Genomic DNA, 13,737 nt, shown 5'->3' on the forward strand with positions numbered 1-13,737 from the left:
TGTAGCCACCCATATTTGTAGAAAGTTTTTAAGGGTAGTAAGAAAAGCTGTCATATCTGGGTAGGAGGAAAGAACCCTTTTTCAAAAGAGCTTACAGTCCAAGAGGTAGCACACAATAGGTGGCTAATGGTGGCTAATTGGTGAGGGTTAAAAGATAGAAGATGGGTAGGTGAGTTTGAAAAGAAGGGTTAAGTGTTCTTCTAAATTTACAGAAAATTGAAATCTAATAGGATGAGGAAGGGAGTTGGGGCAGCCCTAGAAAAGTCTTGGAGTCGATCATGTGACAAGATTATGAGAGAGGAAGTCATTAGTAGGTCATTGGAAAAGCCTGGAAGGCAGCTAGTGGTGAATTTTTTCTATCAGGTCAGAAAGGTAACTGTGACAGGAACTGTAGAGGGATTTGAAGGCAAAGCACAGGAGCTTTATTTTGATTCCAAGGGTAAACGCAATCCAATGCAGCGAAATTCCAAAGAGAAGCAGTGGAAGAGGAGTGGTGGGAAGGATGGATAAGTCTGGCTGCACATTTATATTTGATTGTAGAGGAGAGAGTTGGTTTAGTGAAAAACCAGAGAAGAGGATCTTACAGACGTTCAGACGAGAGATGATAGGAGCATGTACATGGAGTTTGGTGTTCTCTGTGAACAGGTGAGGGCATATTTTGAAGATTTTAGACAGGTGAAAACAGCAAGACTGAATGAGTGGAAACCAAGGTAATGCCAATACAACATTCTTGAGACGAGGGACAGTTACAGAGATATCAAGGAGAGATTTTGAAGATGAGGGGAAGGGAATGATAATGAGTTCTATGTTAACCAGGTTGAGTTTCCGAAACATGTCAGCCGCCCATGATGGGATGGCTGGCAGGCAGCTTGAAACCTTATCCAGGACTGAGGGAGACAAGTCAGGGGTGCACAGAGAGATATGAGTGTCTTCTGCATACAGTTGTTACTGTAAGCCAAATGAGAAGGTAACTTGCCAAATCAGATGTACAAAGAAAAGAGAACCAGTCCAGGGACTTGACCCTTGGGGAACACCAACAGGGAGTAGAGTGGGGAAGGAGGATTTACCATTGATAGAAAGTTGAAAGGAGCAGTCAGACAGATACGAAGTAACTCAAAATAGAACAGCGTCCAATCTAAAGATCTAGTAGGGGGAAGAGAGAAAAGTTGCATTGTGACTGCTCTGAGGTAGTCATTAGCCACTTTTGTAAAAGCTATTTCAGGGGAATGGGCGGGGTGAAAGGTAGAGAGGGTCAGGAGAGAGAGTTGGTATTCAGGTAGTCTGTCTTTTTTAGTCAAAGTGATTAAGAAGTTTGGAGACATATAGGAGAAGGAACAAAAGACAGTAGCTAGAAAGTAGAGAGGGATCTAGTGAGGGTTTCTTCAGGATTGGGAGAACACTTGCATGTTTGAAGACTGAGGGAAAGATACAATCAAATACTTGTTAAGCAGTAAAAAATTGAATCAATCTCACAAAATAACCTTACTAATGTTTTATGTTGTCAATGTCGATATGAACTTCTTTAAAGTTGGTAACTTCCCTTAAATTATGAATTTTTAGGTATGAAAATATTGTCTATGCAAGTAGCATGTTTATACCTAATTCTTACTTAAAACTTGGTGTATTGTTCATATTTCTTGCAGATTTGTGCAGTAATCCACAGTTAAACTTTACCTCTATAACTTCCTGTATTATGACCAGTCACTGCTGTTTTCTTTCCTTGTTCAGTGTACTGGTCATGTATCCATCCCTCCTACAGTTTTCTGCAGGCAGCCTGTAGCTGGACCTTCTGCATCTCCCACAGCTCTGTTTTGTTAACAGGCTTTGTAACACCCAGTGATGTTACCACTATTTTTACAAGGTAATACCTGGGTATGCTTTGTAGCCCGTGAGATATTAAACCTTTACTTTAAATACTTGAACCCAGAGTTTAGCTTTAAAGTAAATGTAGTGGTGAATTCAAATACAATGGCTCAGGTTGCCTTTGTTTTCCAGCATAACTCATGAAGTTCCTGGGAGAGATGCATTAGTTAGTGGATGGAGCCTGTCAACATAACAAAGTAACCTCCTCGAGTTTCAGTGCTCTGCGAATGTGAGAAGTTTTCAGTTGTTACAGTGTGGATGGGAGTGTGTATTTCATTAACACAATTGTGCTTCTTTTAGATTCAGAGTCTGATCATTCCTTGAGTGGATTTGAGACTGTTGGAAACTCTTCTGCCGAAGAGAGTTTGGATTTAAGCTTCTGCCGTAATAAGGGCAGCATGTCTGATGACAAGAAGCCCAGCGGGGGAGAAGCCACATCTAATGGCATTAAAAAGCACCGGTAAGAAAAGGCTGGCTGACGGAATTAGAGTAATGTTTGTAAGTCATTGGTGAAGCAGTGACATACTTCACTTTCTGTTAATTGTGCATACAAGCAGGCAAATACATTGGCAGTTACTTAATAGCAAAGAACATAGGCCTATTAAACAGTCCAGATGAAGTTACAATGCAAGGTAATGTACATCTTTATGTGCCTCTCTAGTACAGTGAACACAGATATTTTACTACAGTCAGCATTCCTGTTCCTTGTAAATCAAGGGGGTTTTGGTGCCTAAAGAAACATTCGTATGGTGTTGCAGTATATTCCTAATGTGTTCAAAGACATCTACTTCAGAACTGCCACATGTTTTATTGTTTTGGCAACCAACAGTGGAAATGCTTCAGCATGTAAGGCAGCATTTGGTATAATTGTATAATAATGCAGATCTGAATTTTCCTGTTACATAAAGGAGGAATCTCTAAACCCTTATGTTGCTTTAAATTGTGTTGTATATTAATCAAATGTATAAATACAGTGGGTTGTGATGTTCAAACAATTATTGGACATGTGCTGTCAGCAAAAATGCTGTTAACATAGTTTCAACATTTAGTAAACTCATTTGAAGAATAAGAGTTGATATAGTTAATTGTGTTCAGCCCTGTGTACATGGCAAAACTGCTAATTAAGCAAAATGAAGAGTTTATTCATGAAAAGCTGTTTACCAGGTCTAGGAATACAGTGCATGGCTTTCCCTTTTCTTCTATAGACAGACCTGCTTTTATGTCAAGCTTACTTTTTTTTTTTGTTTTTAGTCTGCTTAGCAGCAGGAAAACTCAGCAGAGCTGTAAAAATAAATGAAGACCTTATATAAAACTGAATTGCGTACTTGATCGGTAGTAAAGCTAAGTTGTGTTTTTAAAAAAAATATACGGGTTACACAGAATTAAAAAATCCCATTTCAACCATTTGTGTTTTGGAAAAGAAAAGAGAGTGGGATTGGATGATAATAATAATACATACATATACTATATATATATAAATATATATATATATATATATATATATATATATATATATGATTTTGTGTATATTTGCTGTAATTGCTCCACTATTTTAACGTGGGTATTTTTAAACACAACAAAATCTGCAAATAAAATTTGGTTGTCTGTATCCTTTTAGTAGTCACCCCAGTGAATTGAGTATGTGTGTGTTCAGTTAAGAGCACTGGTAATCCCATAGCATACAGGTGTATTTTAGACAATTGTGCACATCCAACCATGTGGCAAAAGTTTGAAAAAAATGCTGTTCTGTTCCTTCATGACTATCCCCATGTCCTTAAGGACATGGTTTAATGGGCTTGGCATGGGGGAACTGCACCCAGGTCTAACTAAATACCTTTGGCATGAATTGGAACCTCAGTTGAGACTCAGGAGGTCTCTTCTAGTATTGAAACTTACCTTACAAATGGGTTCAATGGGCACATTTATACCAGAGACATGTTCTAAAATCTTTCAGAAAGCCTTCTCAGAATCGTGGAGGTTGTTATAACTGTAAACTGTGCTATTCCATATCAATTCACTTGGTTTGGAAATAGGACAAGCTTATTTACAGTAGATGTCAGCTGCTCAATAATGCATCAGAGCTTTTCATGCCAGTAATTTCATGCTTGTGAACCTATCTGAGGGATCTTTTCCCAAACAATGCTCCTGCTTTTAAAAGTGTATATGTTTATAAATTTATTTCATACACTGATCAGCCAGAACAGCTCCGACCTGTCAAAGCCTGGACTTGAGAGGACCTATGAAGTTTTCCTTTTGTTTCTGGCCAAGATGCTTGCTGCAAATCCTTTAAGTCAGTGGTCCCCAACTTTTTGAAGTTTAGGACCACTAAATCTACAGACTTCAGACCTGTCCTGTGTCACTCAACCCGCCCACTCCCCCATCACAGGCTCAGACCTGCCGCCCACTCTCCCATTGTAGGTCTGAGCCTGTGATGGGGGAGTGGGCGGGTTGTGTCCAAAAACACAACCCACCAACCGCCCCGAGCCTGCGATCGGGAGACGTATGTGGCTCTGGCCGCTGCGCCCCCCCAAGCGGGGTCAGAAGAAGGACATGGGCCAAAGCCATGGACCACTGCTAGTTTCCTTGCTCTTGCTGCCCACCTGTCAGACAGCCGCAGCCCCATAGTGCATCCTACTGTTTTTTTTTCCCCAAAAAAATCTCTATGATCTAAATTGAAAAACGATTTATTAGACTAGATCACCTTTTTTCACTGGTGCACTTTTAACACCCACATGCCCATCATAGGAAATGTCTAATGGGACAATTGCTGAATTGGACCAAAAAAGCTATCCTCTCTATCACGCCTTTTAATGAGGCTTGGGTGACCATGTTTCTGTTTTCTTTTTCAGCAGTTGTTATACTTGGACGTGTGTGTGTGTGTGTGTGTGTGTTGCAAATTGGTAAGTTCATGCTATATATTAGTGCAGTACGTTTATGCCCTATTACAATAAAAAAAATCCTAAAACAAAATAGAAAATTTGAAGCCCAAGGCAGGTTTTTTTTTTAGCTTTGTTTTGTCATTGTTCTTTCCTCTTTTAATTAAACATTATTTATTAATGGACCTCCAGCTGCTTTTTAGTTTCTAGTTACTTGATCCCCTCCACTGATGGACTTAAAAGTGTCATGGTCCTTATGGGGAAATATGCAAATGTTCTCTTAGAATTTTTATTCTTATTATTTTTGCTTGTATATGTATCCTGTATGTTTCTGTAAATCACAAGATGGACTTTCTGTATCTTTATCTCTGTTCACCTTTGCTACTTACCCTGAAAGAATATACTCTGTTGCATGTCCATTGTTTCATGATCCGACAGGATGAAATGGACACCACACTGCTCCAATGTCTTTTCTGCATTCTTCCGCACGCCTGAGTGTAAACATAACAGGCACGTTTTGTCTTTTGTGTTTTCATACATCTGCTATTATAATTATTACATATTATTTATATAGTGCCAACATTTTACGCAGGGCTTTACAAAGTCCATAGTCATGTCACTAGCTATCCCTCTAAAGGGCTCACAATCTAATATCCCTACCATAGACATATGTCTTTATTACAGTCTAATGTCAATTTTTTGGGGGAAGCCAATTTAACCTAACTGCATGTTTTTGGAATTGCCATGTGGAGCATTTATGTGATAATATATATGGCTTATGACATTCTTTGTATCATGCCAACATGAATAACCATGATGCTGAATTCAGAATATCAGAATATTAAAATCAGTATATTGTAGATTTTGTTAGATTGATAAACCCATTTAATATTTACATTAAGCATTGGTCTGTAATTTTCATTTTGAGGGACCAATCCAGCAAACATTTATTTTTTGGTTAAAGTAAAGAAAGGTTTTGACTTCTAACTGGTTTAATTACCAACTTAGTCCCTGTTTTGGGAGATTTTGCCTTACATCCTGTCTTTGAAATGGAAACAAATCTCCCCAATAGCTGCTGGAGACTTCCCTATCACATTGTGTTAGGAGTTTTGGTTCAAAAAATATAAGGAGATAGATACTAAAACTAGAAAAGAACTGTGTAGTTAGGTAGAAGCTTTGCAGTACTGTGATCTGACATTTGTTTAAGGTCTGATGAGCTGAGTGTCTGTCTGACATTTTTGTTTGAACTGTGTACCATGAAAAAGTAGCTGTAAAAGTCCAGCAAGTGTAGTAGCCATCAGAATGACCAGTAAACAACTAGCATTTTCATGTGAAGAGATCAGTATTCACATGAGGTAGATAGGTAATTTAGGATGGGTTTCTTTTAATGTGTTATTCAATAACTTTTTTAGATTACCAGAAATGCTGTATGTTTTTCCTTTTGAATATAAGGGTTGGGCCTAATATGTAATGTTTTGTTACAGTGTACAAAGCACTTTTTCCTCGGGAATTACTTTTTGTATTGGGTCATTAGATGTGCTTGATGGAAAATATAAAGAAAATGATTTTGGCACAGTAGGATCCTTTTTAGTCTACAGATAAACTGACCGCATCCTTCTGGCGGCATTGCAAACCTTGCTGTCCCGACACAACAGTCAATTCCATCTCCCATAACTGATTGAATCAATCAGAAAGGACATACTGGATAGGCTCCAATTATTGCACAAAGATGTGTATATCTCCGTGAAAATGACTTGTCCAAAAGCAGTAGAGATGTGCAAATCATTAGAAAAAAATAGATCTGAATTTATATATAAATATATATATATTAAGAGTTATGCATGAATGAATACATGCCTGAAACACCACACATATAGTATTCCCAATATACCAGGACAAGTTTGTTGACCCCCCACCCCACCCCCCCCAGGTGTGTAATTACCAGCTCACATTCTTCTGAATACCTTTGGCTGCTTCAAGCAAGGGGCCTTTACAAAAAAGTAGTACCTTTTCGAAATCCGTGGCTGGTTCTGGTAACAAAACACAGCTTTTTTTGCAGCCACACTGTCAAATACTGGTTCAGCTGTAACTGAGGTTTACTAAGTCTGTATAGTCAAAACCAATAGTGGGAGGGCCTGCGAATTATGAATGTTGGCTGCTGAAAACAATTATAGGCAACGTGGGCTGTAACAAGTGCTTATTTGAGTCCTTGTTGGTTTTCATTAATGCAAACTTGACTAGACTTCTCTGACATGAGGAAGGTATTTTCTCATGATAGCTACCACACATTGGATATTTTCCCATTACAAATCATTCAGTGTTACCCATAAAGTTGGTTGTGTGTGAAAATGTTAGCAGATCAGCAGTTTCTGAAAAACTCAGACCAAACCGCCTAGCACCAACAATCATGGCACATGATCAGCTGTGTCACTCAAATCATCTTTCTTCCCCTTCCTGATGTTCAGTTTCAACTTCAGCAGCTCATCTTGACAATGTCTACATGCCTAAATGCTTTGTGTTGGTGCCACTTATATAGATATTTGTGTTAACAAGCAGGTAAACCAGTGTACCTAATAATGTTACAGGTGAGTGTATATCATAAAAGGAAAAAATGTCTTTGAGGTCCTCTTGTTTCATTTTTTAAATATTCAAACTCATTTAGTCTATTTAGGTACATTATCCCTGCAATATTTTACTGTGTAACATTTTTCAATGTTTTGATCAAAGAGCAAAGTGTAATCAGCTACATGGCTAATCAATGAGTTGTCAACATTAGTGTTATTATTTTTAGAACTATCCCTTTATTGTGAGCCTAAACGTGTAATGGAAGATCTACTTACCTTCTACTGCAGACTTCACACACACCTAACAAAACAATATCTTACCATTCCGCCATGAGCTACGGCCCATAGATGATGTTTCTCAGCTTCATGGTGGGATCATGGTAAAGCTGCACAGTACATTAGATATGATTTCTTCTGATGCCTCAGGATTCTGCTGAAAGGCCAATTGTGTGCTACATTGGCTAGAAACGGGTGTACCTTGACCTAATTATTTTTCATCCTGTTCATCATGTTTATTTAACATTTTCCATTCTCCATTGTTTTTACATATCAGGTTGGGAGTTACAATGTTTGTGTTTTGTACATATCCCATACACTTAAATGCTACATGGTTATACAAATCATTTAGTACCACATTAAAAAGATACTTGGACAATACCACACAAAAGACTTTGTGTATGTGTTCAAATTCCCTGGAAAGCTTATTACCTTGAATAGCTGATGTTATACTAAACTTTGCATATGCACATCAACAGTTCTACAGCCAGATAGGTGACAGACCTATTTTCTGGTTCAGCAATGCAGCTCTCTATGTCACCGTTCATCTTTATCCAGCCTGCATATTGGATAGTTGGGACCTATAGACACCTTCAGGTATTGGTGCATTACATTAGTGCGTGTGAAATACCATTGCGTTAACTAATTTATAACAATTTAATATAAATGGAACTGCTGTGCACTAATACGTATGCAGTAGCACAATAATGGTTCAGGGTCTTTTCCCTCCATTGCATTATCAGCTCTGTTCACTGGCAGTAATGTGATCCAGGAAGCATTAAAGCTAAACCAGGGGGTAGCTGAGAGATCATTTTGATTTTGCATATGAATTGCTGGATAATTGAACAAAGTTGGGAATTATTTGGCAGTAAACATGTTTGCATTGGAAAGCAATTCTGTCTCCAGACTATTTGTTTCAGCATAAAGGTTTCAGCATAAATCTTCCCATAAGATTATATGTGCACTTAAAGAGGAACTAAACCCAAAAGTGCCTAAAACAAAAAAATACACTTACGGGTGTAGTAGGTTGGAAAAAAAAACTTGCTGATCTCACTGTGCATGCAGGTTGGGTGGTCTAATCTTTTATGTAAAGTGAAATTTCTGAGTTTAGGTACACTTTACCTGTTTCTTCTGCATGTTTACCTGTAAAACACCTCCTTCTGTAGACATCCAAAAGCCCTTAGACTTCTAATGAGCTTGATCATCTTGAATGGGATGTATGCAGCCCTGAATACCTCATTACTCATGTGACACTCTCTAGTATTTCCTCCTCACCTTTTTCTGCATTTACATAAATGATTATGTGGAGATGAGGTGTGGGTGGGGAAGTAATGAGACATTTCCACATTTTATATATACAAGGAGGGGGAGATTGTGCTATGAAATTGTCTAGTAAGCATTTACTTGATCCTACTGTACTTTTTATGTTTTCTTTTTTTTAAAGGTTGCATGTTTTAGACCTTAGATTGTACTTTGTGGTTACCTCTTATCTACATATCCGTTAAAATTAAACCAAGCGCCTGGTGTGGATCTACAGCATACTTGCTGATTATGCCAAAGTCCCAACTGTTTCCAGGAACACTGCAGTGATGACAGGTCTAGGAACTTGTCACTGCTGCTTCCCATGAAGCCGATATCTTTGCCACTAGCTTGTGGTTCCCTAGCACATGTTTTCAGCCATTGGGTGACCATTGAAGATGTAATTCCTGGGTGTATCCAGAAGTTACGTTGCCCCTGGTGGCTGGCTCTTTTTTTGGTGGTGCCCTCTCTTGTCAAATCACTGGGAAACAGAGATTGTGTAAAACACTTGTGGCATAAAGAACATACTTTCACATTTCCCAAGTCATTCTTCATTCAATGTAAAATATATCAAGTGGTTAAATCACCATTTGATAAATTATTAATTTGCACTGCAGGTCATATCTGCAGATCATTTTTGCTTTTATTTTGCAATTTGATGCACATTTTCTGGTAGTACACTGACACTTTAAATGAATGAATAAATATGGTCATGTTATTCGTATGCCGGGGGTGTAGTTCATCATTCATATATTGACACATATATTGTGCATTACTCGATCAATATAGCTCTATTGGCTCTCCTAACATGTTATCTAACACTTTATCTTTTATTTTTTTCCCTAGAACTAGTTTACCATCACCAATGTTTTCCAGAAATGATTTCAGTATTTGGAGTATTTTAAGAAAATGCATTGGAATGGTGAGCATGTGTTTATTTATTCATTTGAAACTGCATATGTAGTTTGTTGGTGTTCTTTCAGATTTGCTAAAGAACATTTCTGTTTTCTATGGACTATTTTATAAGCCAGTTTGTAATAATGTTTGCCCCTAAAGTGGTAGCAGTTTTAATATTTGATATTCTAATATAGGTGAAGGCTAAAAAACTTCCTTTACAATTACATCAGCACAACTGGACATTGGTAGTGGTAAGCCTCCATTAGGGTACCAATACCTGAGACAATAAAAGCATTGGGTTTGACCACTACTGACGCTGCATTTTATGGTTGGTCCTTTAAGAAACCCTAACCCTAACATGATAACAAACTTCTTCTGAACCTAATTTTATGCATGTTTGATATCATCTTTGGGAAGTGGGAAAGAATCCATTTCCAAAAGTGAGTTGCACCAGTATTTCAGAAAGAAAATCATAGAATCATAGAAGTGTGTGTTGGATTTGCCTTCATGTCCCCTAGCCCTTAAGGTTCAAAGTGAATTGGACATTTAAGAATATAGAAGGCATATCACCAAACAGTTGACTTACTAAATGCCAAATGTATATCTTTAGAAGAAGTAGGGTGGATGGAAATATTGAACCCTATTTTAGCACCAGTGGCAGTAAAATGTTTTTTAACTTTAAAAGAAAAGGTCATTTTGTCCTATTTGGATCACTTCTTCTTGATTTAAACTGATTGAATTACAGCTTCATCTATTCAATGCACACTACCTCAAGAGAGCCAAAGACCATGCTTATCTTTTAGTTTACACCAGATCATATTGTCTGCAATATCCCTAGAAGAATCTTTCTACAGAAGATGTCAGCACGTTAATGCAAAATAAAGAAGATTCACTGGTTTCCTGTAAAATGCATTAGATACAGTAAATGATACCATTATCACAGGATTTTATTAGCCCAGCACAAAATAAAATTGTGCAGTAATCCACTTCAACCACATTTAACATTTCATCAGATTACAGTATTCGGAATAGTCTAAGATGTTTTTCTGATTTCATATTGTTTTTGTAAATTTGCACTTCAGGCATTGATCTTTACTTTAAGAGTCAAATGTTATGTGTTTATTTCTGCTGTAAGGTGTTGAATTCACAAATATGTAATTAAAATATTTGTTTCTGATAAAGTCATCATTTTCCTTGATAAACCAATATATTTACTACTACACTACAAAGAGTAATGTTTTGATGTTTTATCTGTGACATTGGTGGCTTTTATTGAATTTCTGGGCATCCAAGAACTGTGACAGAGATCGCACCAGTACTTTGTGGAAGTGTCCGAGATTACTTGAATTGCTCTGGGCACCTTCCAGCCAACTAGAATATTTCTTAACATTAAATGTAAAAAGAGAATCCTAAGATTGTGACAGCAGAGATAATGTAATTATAAGATATAAAGGGCCACATAATTATGTGCCTAAGAGTCTGACAACTTGCTGGGTAGCAGTTGTGTTTTCTATAACTTGGCAAGAGAAGTTTTAAAGTTTGGTCATAAGCTGTTGTATCACCTGGATCCTATGAGAACTTTTTGAAGTGGTTTTATAATGGCTTTCTTCACTGAGTATGCCAGTTTACATTCCAGAATCCATTACAGTAACAGGCAGGTCAAGGATTCTACAAAGCAGGCCCTAGGTTGATGGGTTGGCAGTCAAGGTGCATAGAGGAGTGCAGTTAGGGCCAGATTCCCACAAAACACATTTTTACATATCACCGCTGTATTGATATTCTGTAGGATTTCCTACAGAGTCTGCCTTGTCAGTCTTACAGAGTCTGTACTGATTGGTATACTAAGTTGTTAACCAGCATAAAACTTATTTCTAACGTATGGTCTACTGGCTGCTCGGTGTCGTATCAATACCAGAATGTCTGTGCCATTCATCACTTGCTTTTTACTACTTGCAAAAAAAATTCAGGTAAGCTGTAATGTGCTTGTGCTTAGCGGATAGGAAGCCACATATGGATTCTCCATCACAAGCTCTTTGAGCTCCTTAGATGCATAGGTTTAAAGCATAAGTGCTGATACACTGAAACTAGAACACTAGCACTACCAATACCAGTATTTCAAAATTATGATCTGCAATATTTCAAGTAAAAGTTTTGAAAGGATAGAAAACAATACAAGTAGTTACAATAAATAGACCTGTATATTAGTTCAGTGTATCTATCTGCCCTATGTTCACAGTAAATTTTAAAAATTATTAAAGATTTCTTACACACTGGTACCTTATAGTAGAAAAACTGCATGAGATGCTTCATTTTACTAGTAATCCCTGCTGGAGATTATAGTGGACCTGTCTGAATAGCCTTAAAATCTCCTTTATCTTTTTTTCCTGTCTTAAATAGGAGATGGTAAAGATGGAGATCTTGCCCCAAGTAGCCTATTGCTGTGCAGGGCTCATACCCTGCTTTTTCTGGCTCCCTCCATTCCTCCAAATCTTTTTTTTTTTTTTTAAATCTCTATTCTCTCTTGTAATTTTTCTGGTGTTATAACAGTGAGTTATTTGGTGCTTTAATAAAAGGGTATCCAGTTTAGTGGGTGGGGGAGCATTGTATTGCTTTTATTTTTTTGTTCTTGTTTGCTGCTAGTCATTTTAAAACTAATATTAGTAAAAATTTACATTAAAAAATTTTGAACTCTAGCATTATCTTTACCCTTGCAAAATTGTATTAATATTGTACATGGTGAGCTTCTAATATTGTAAATTAAAAGCTTTACCAGGTCAGATTGAGCCCTCCATGCTGGTGGTTATCCATCTTCAGTTAGGTTTTACCTCCTTTTGCCTGTGCCACCCCCTTCATTCATTAGATTTCAGTTCCTTCAATCATGGGGTCTCAGCATCACACAGGGATTACCTAGGGTGGTCTGAAGAAATGGGCATTTTTAGGCAGACTGCACGTGCATTCGGACTGCCCCTCATCTATGAAATCATTTTGATTTCTACATAATCCAAAGCCAGTCCACTGCTTGGAAGGAAGGGATTGCATACAAAAAATTATTTGCTTTTTGCATATGCAGATACATGTCAAATACACTTAAAATAGTAAAATTGTAATTTATATAATATTTATATACATAGTTTGCTGGTTACACCATATGCTAATGGTATAAAGCCTTCTGTCCTTTGCTTTCTATTCTTTATAGACATTAGGTTAAATATTTTATATCCGATAAAGCATATGATTTACATTATTAAAAGAAGACTTTTAACTTTATTTGTTTTTACACCAAACAGGAATTATCAAAAATTACAATGCCTGTTATATTTAATGAGCCGCTGAGCTTTCTACAACGCCTCTCTGAATACATGGAGCACACATACCTCATTCACAAAGCAAACCACTGCTCCAACCCTATGGAACGAATGCAGGTGATTTGAAATATTCCATATATTTATTATATAATTTCTTTCTCTTTATCCGAAAGTGACTAGAATGTAGAAAAATAGACTAATAGAATTTAATGTTGTGTGTATGAGAATAAAATGCTTATTTTAAAGAAAAGTGTATATAGCTTAAATATGTAAGCTGCATTCTTTTTAAAATGCTAGTTCCCTGAATGTTAAAATCATCCACTAGAATTATTACTTAGTGAACACCCACTGACAGAAATTGCCAGGCAGCTAATATTTTTGGAGAAATGTTAGCAATAGCAGCTTCCATGTTTCTCATGCACAGTGTTTCATTTTAATGGTAGTAGGTTTATTTTACAAGATGGTATGAGGTATGATAAAAATTGGCATTTTGTATTTTTGGAATGCTGGTTTCCACTAACTACAGTGTATGGAAGTTTCAGGTAAAACACCTTGTTTGGAAATCTCTACAAAACACAGCACTTAGGTTTGACCTAGGTCTTTTTTCTAATGTAAGACTGATACAAGCTGTGTTCATTTTGTGTTTGTATATTCTTG

At 37.1% G+C, this 13,737-nt stretch overlaps 1 protein-coding gene across 5 annotated transcripts in view; it reads left to right on the top strand.

Moving 5' to 3' along the window:
* OSBPL1A (oxysterol binding protein like 1A) overlaps positions 1–13,737 on the top strand; it is a 63,137-nt gene that overhangs the window by 38,412 nt on the left and 10,988 nt on the right. For all 5 annotated transcript variants that reach the window (XM_072411296.1, XM_072411297.1, XM_072411298.1 and 2 more), the window contains 3 exons: positions 2,164–2,323; positions 9,725–9,800; positions 13,063–13,197. In XM_072411296.1, coding sequence (XP_072267397.1) covers positions 2,164–2,323; positions 9,725–9,800; positions 13,063–13,197 — 371 coding nt within the window. The remainder of the gene's footprint in view (positions 1–2,163; positions 2,324–9,724; positions 9,801–13,062; positions 13,198–13,737) is intronic.

Source organism: Pyxicephalus adspersus, chromosome 5 (genome assembly GCF_032062135.1).
Source record: "Pyxicephalus adspersus chromosome 5, UCB_Pads_2.0, whole genome shotgun sequence".
Classification (NCBI taxonomy): Eukaryota; Metazoa; Chordata; class Amphibia; order Anura; family Pyxicephalidae; genus Pyxicephalus; species Pyxicephalus adspersus.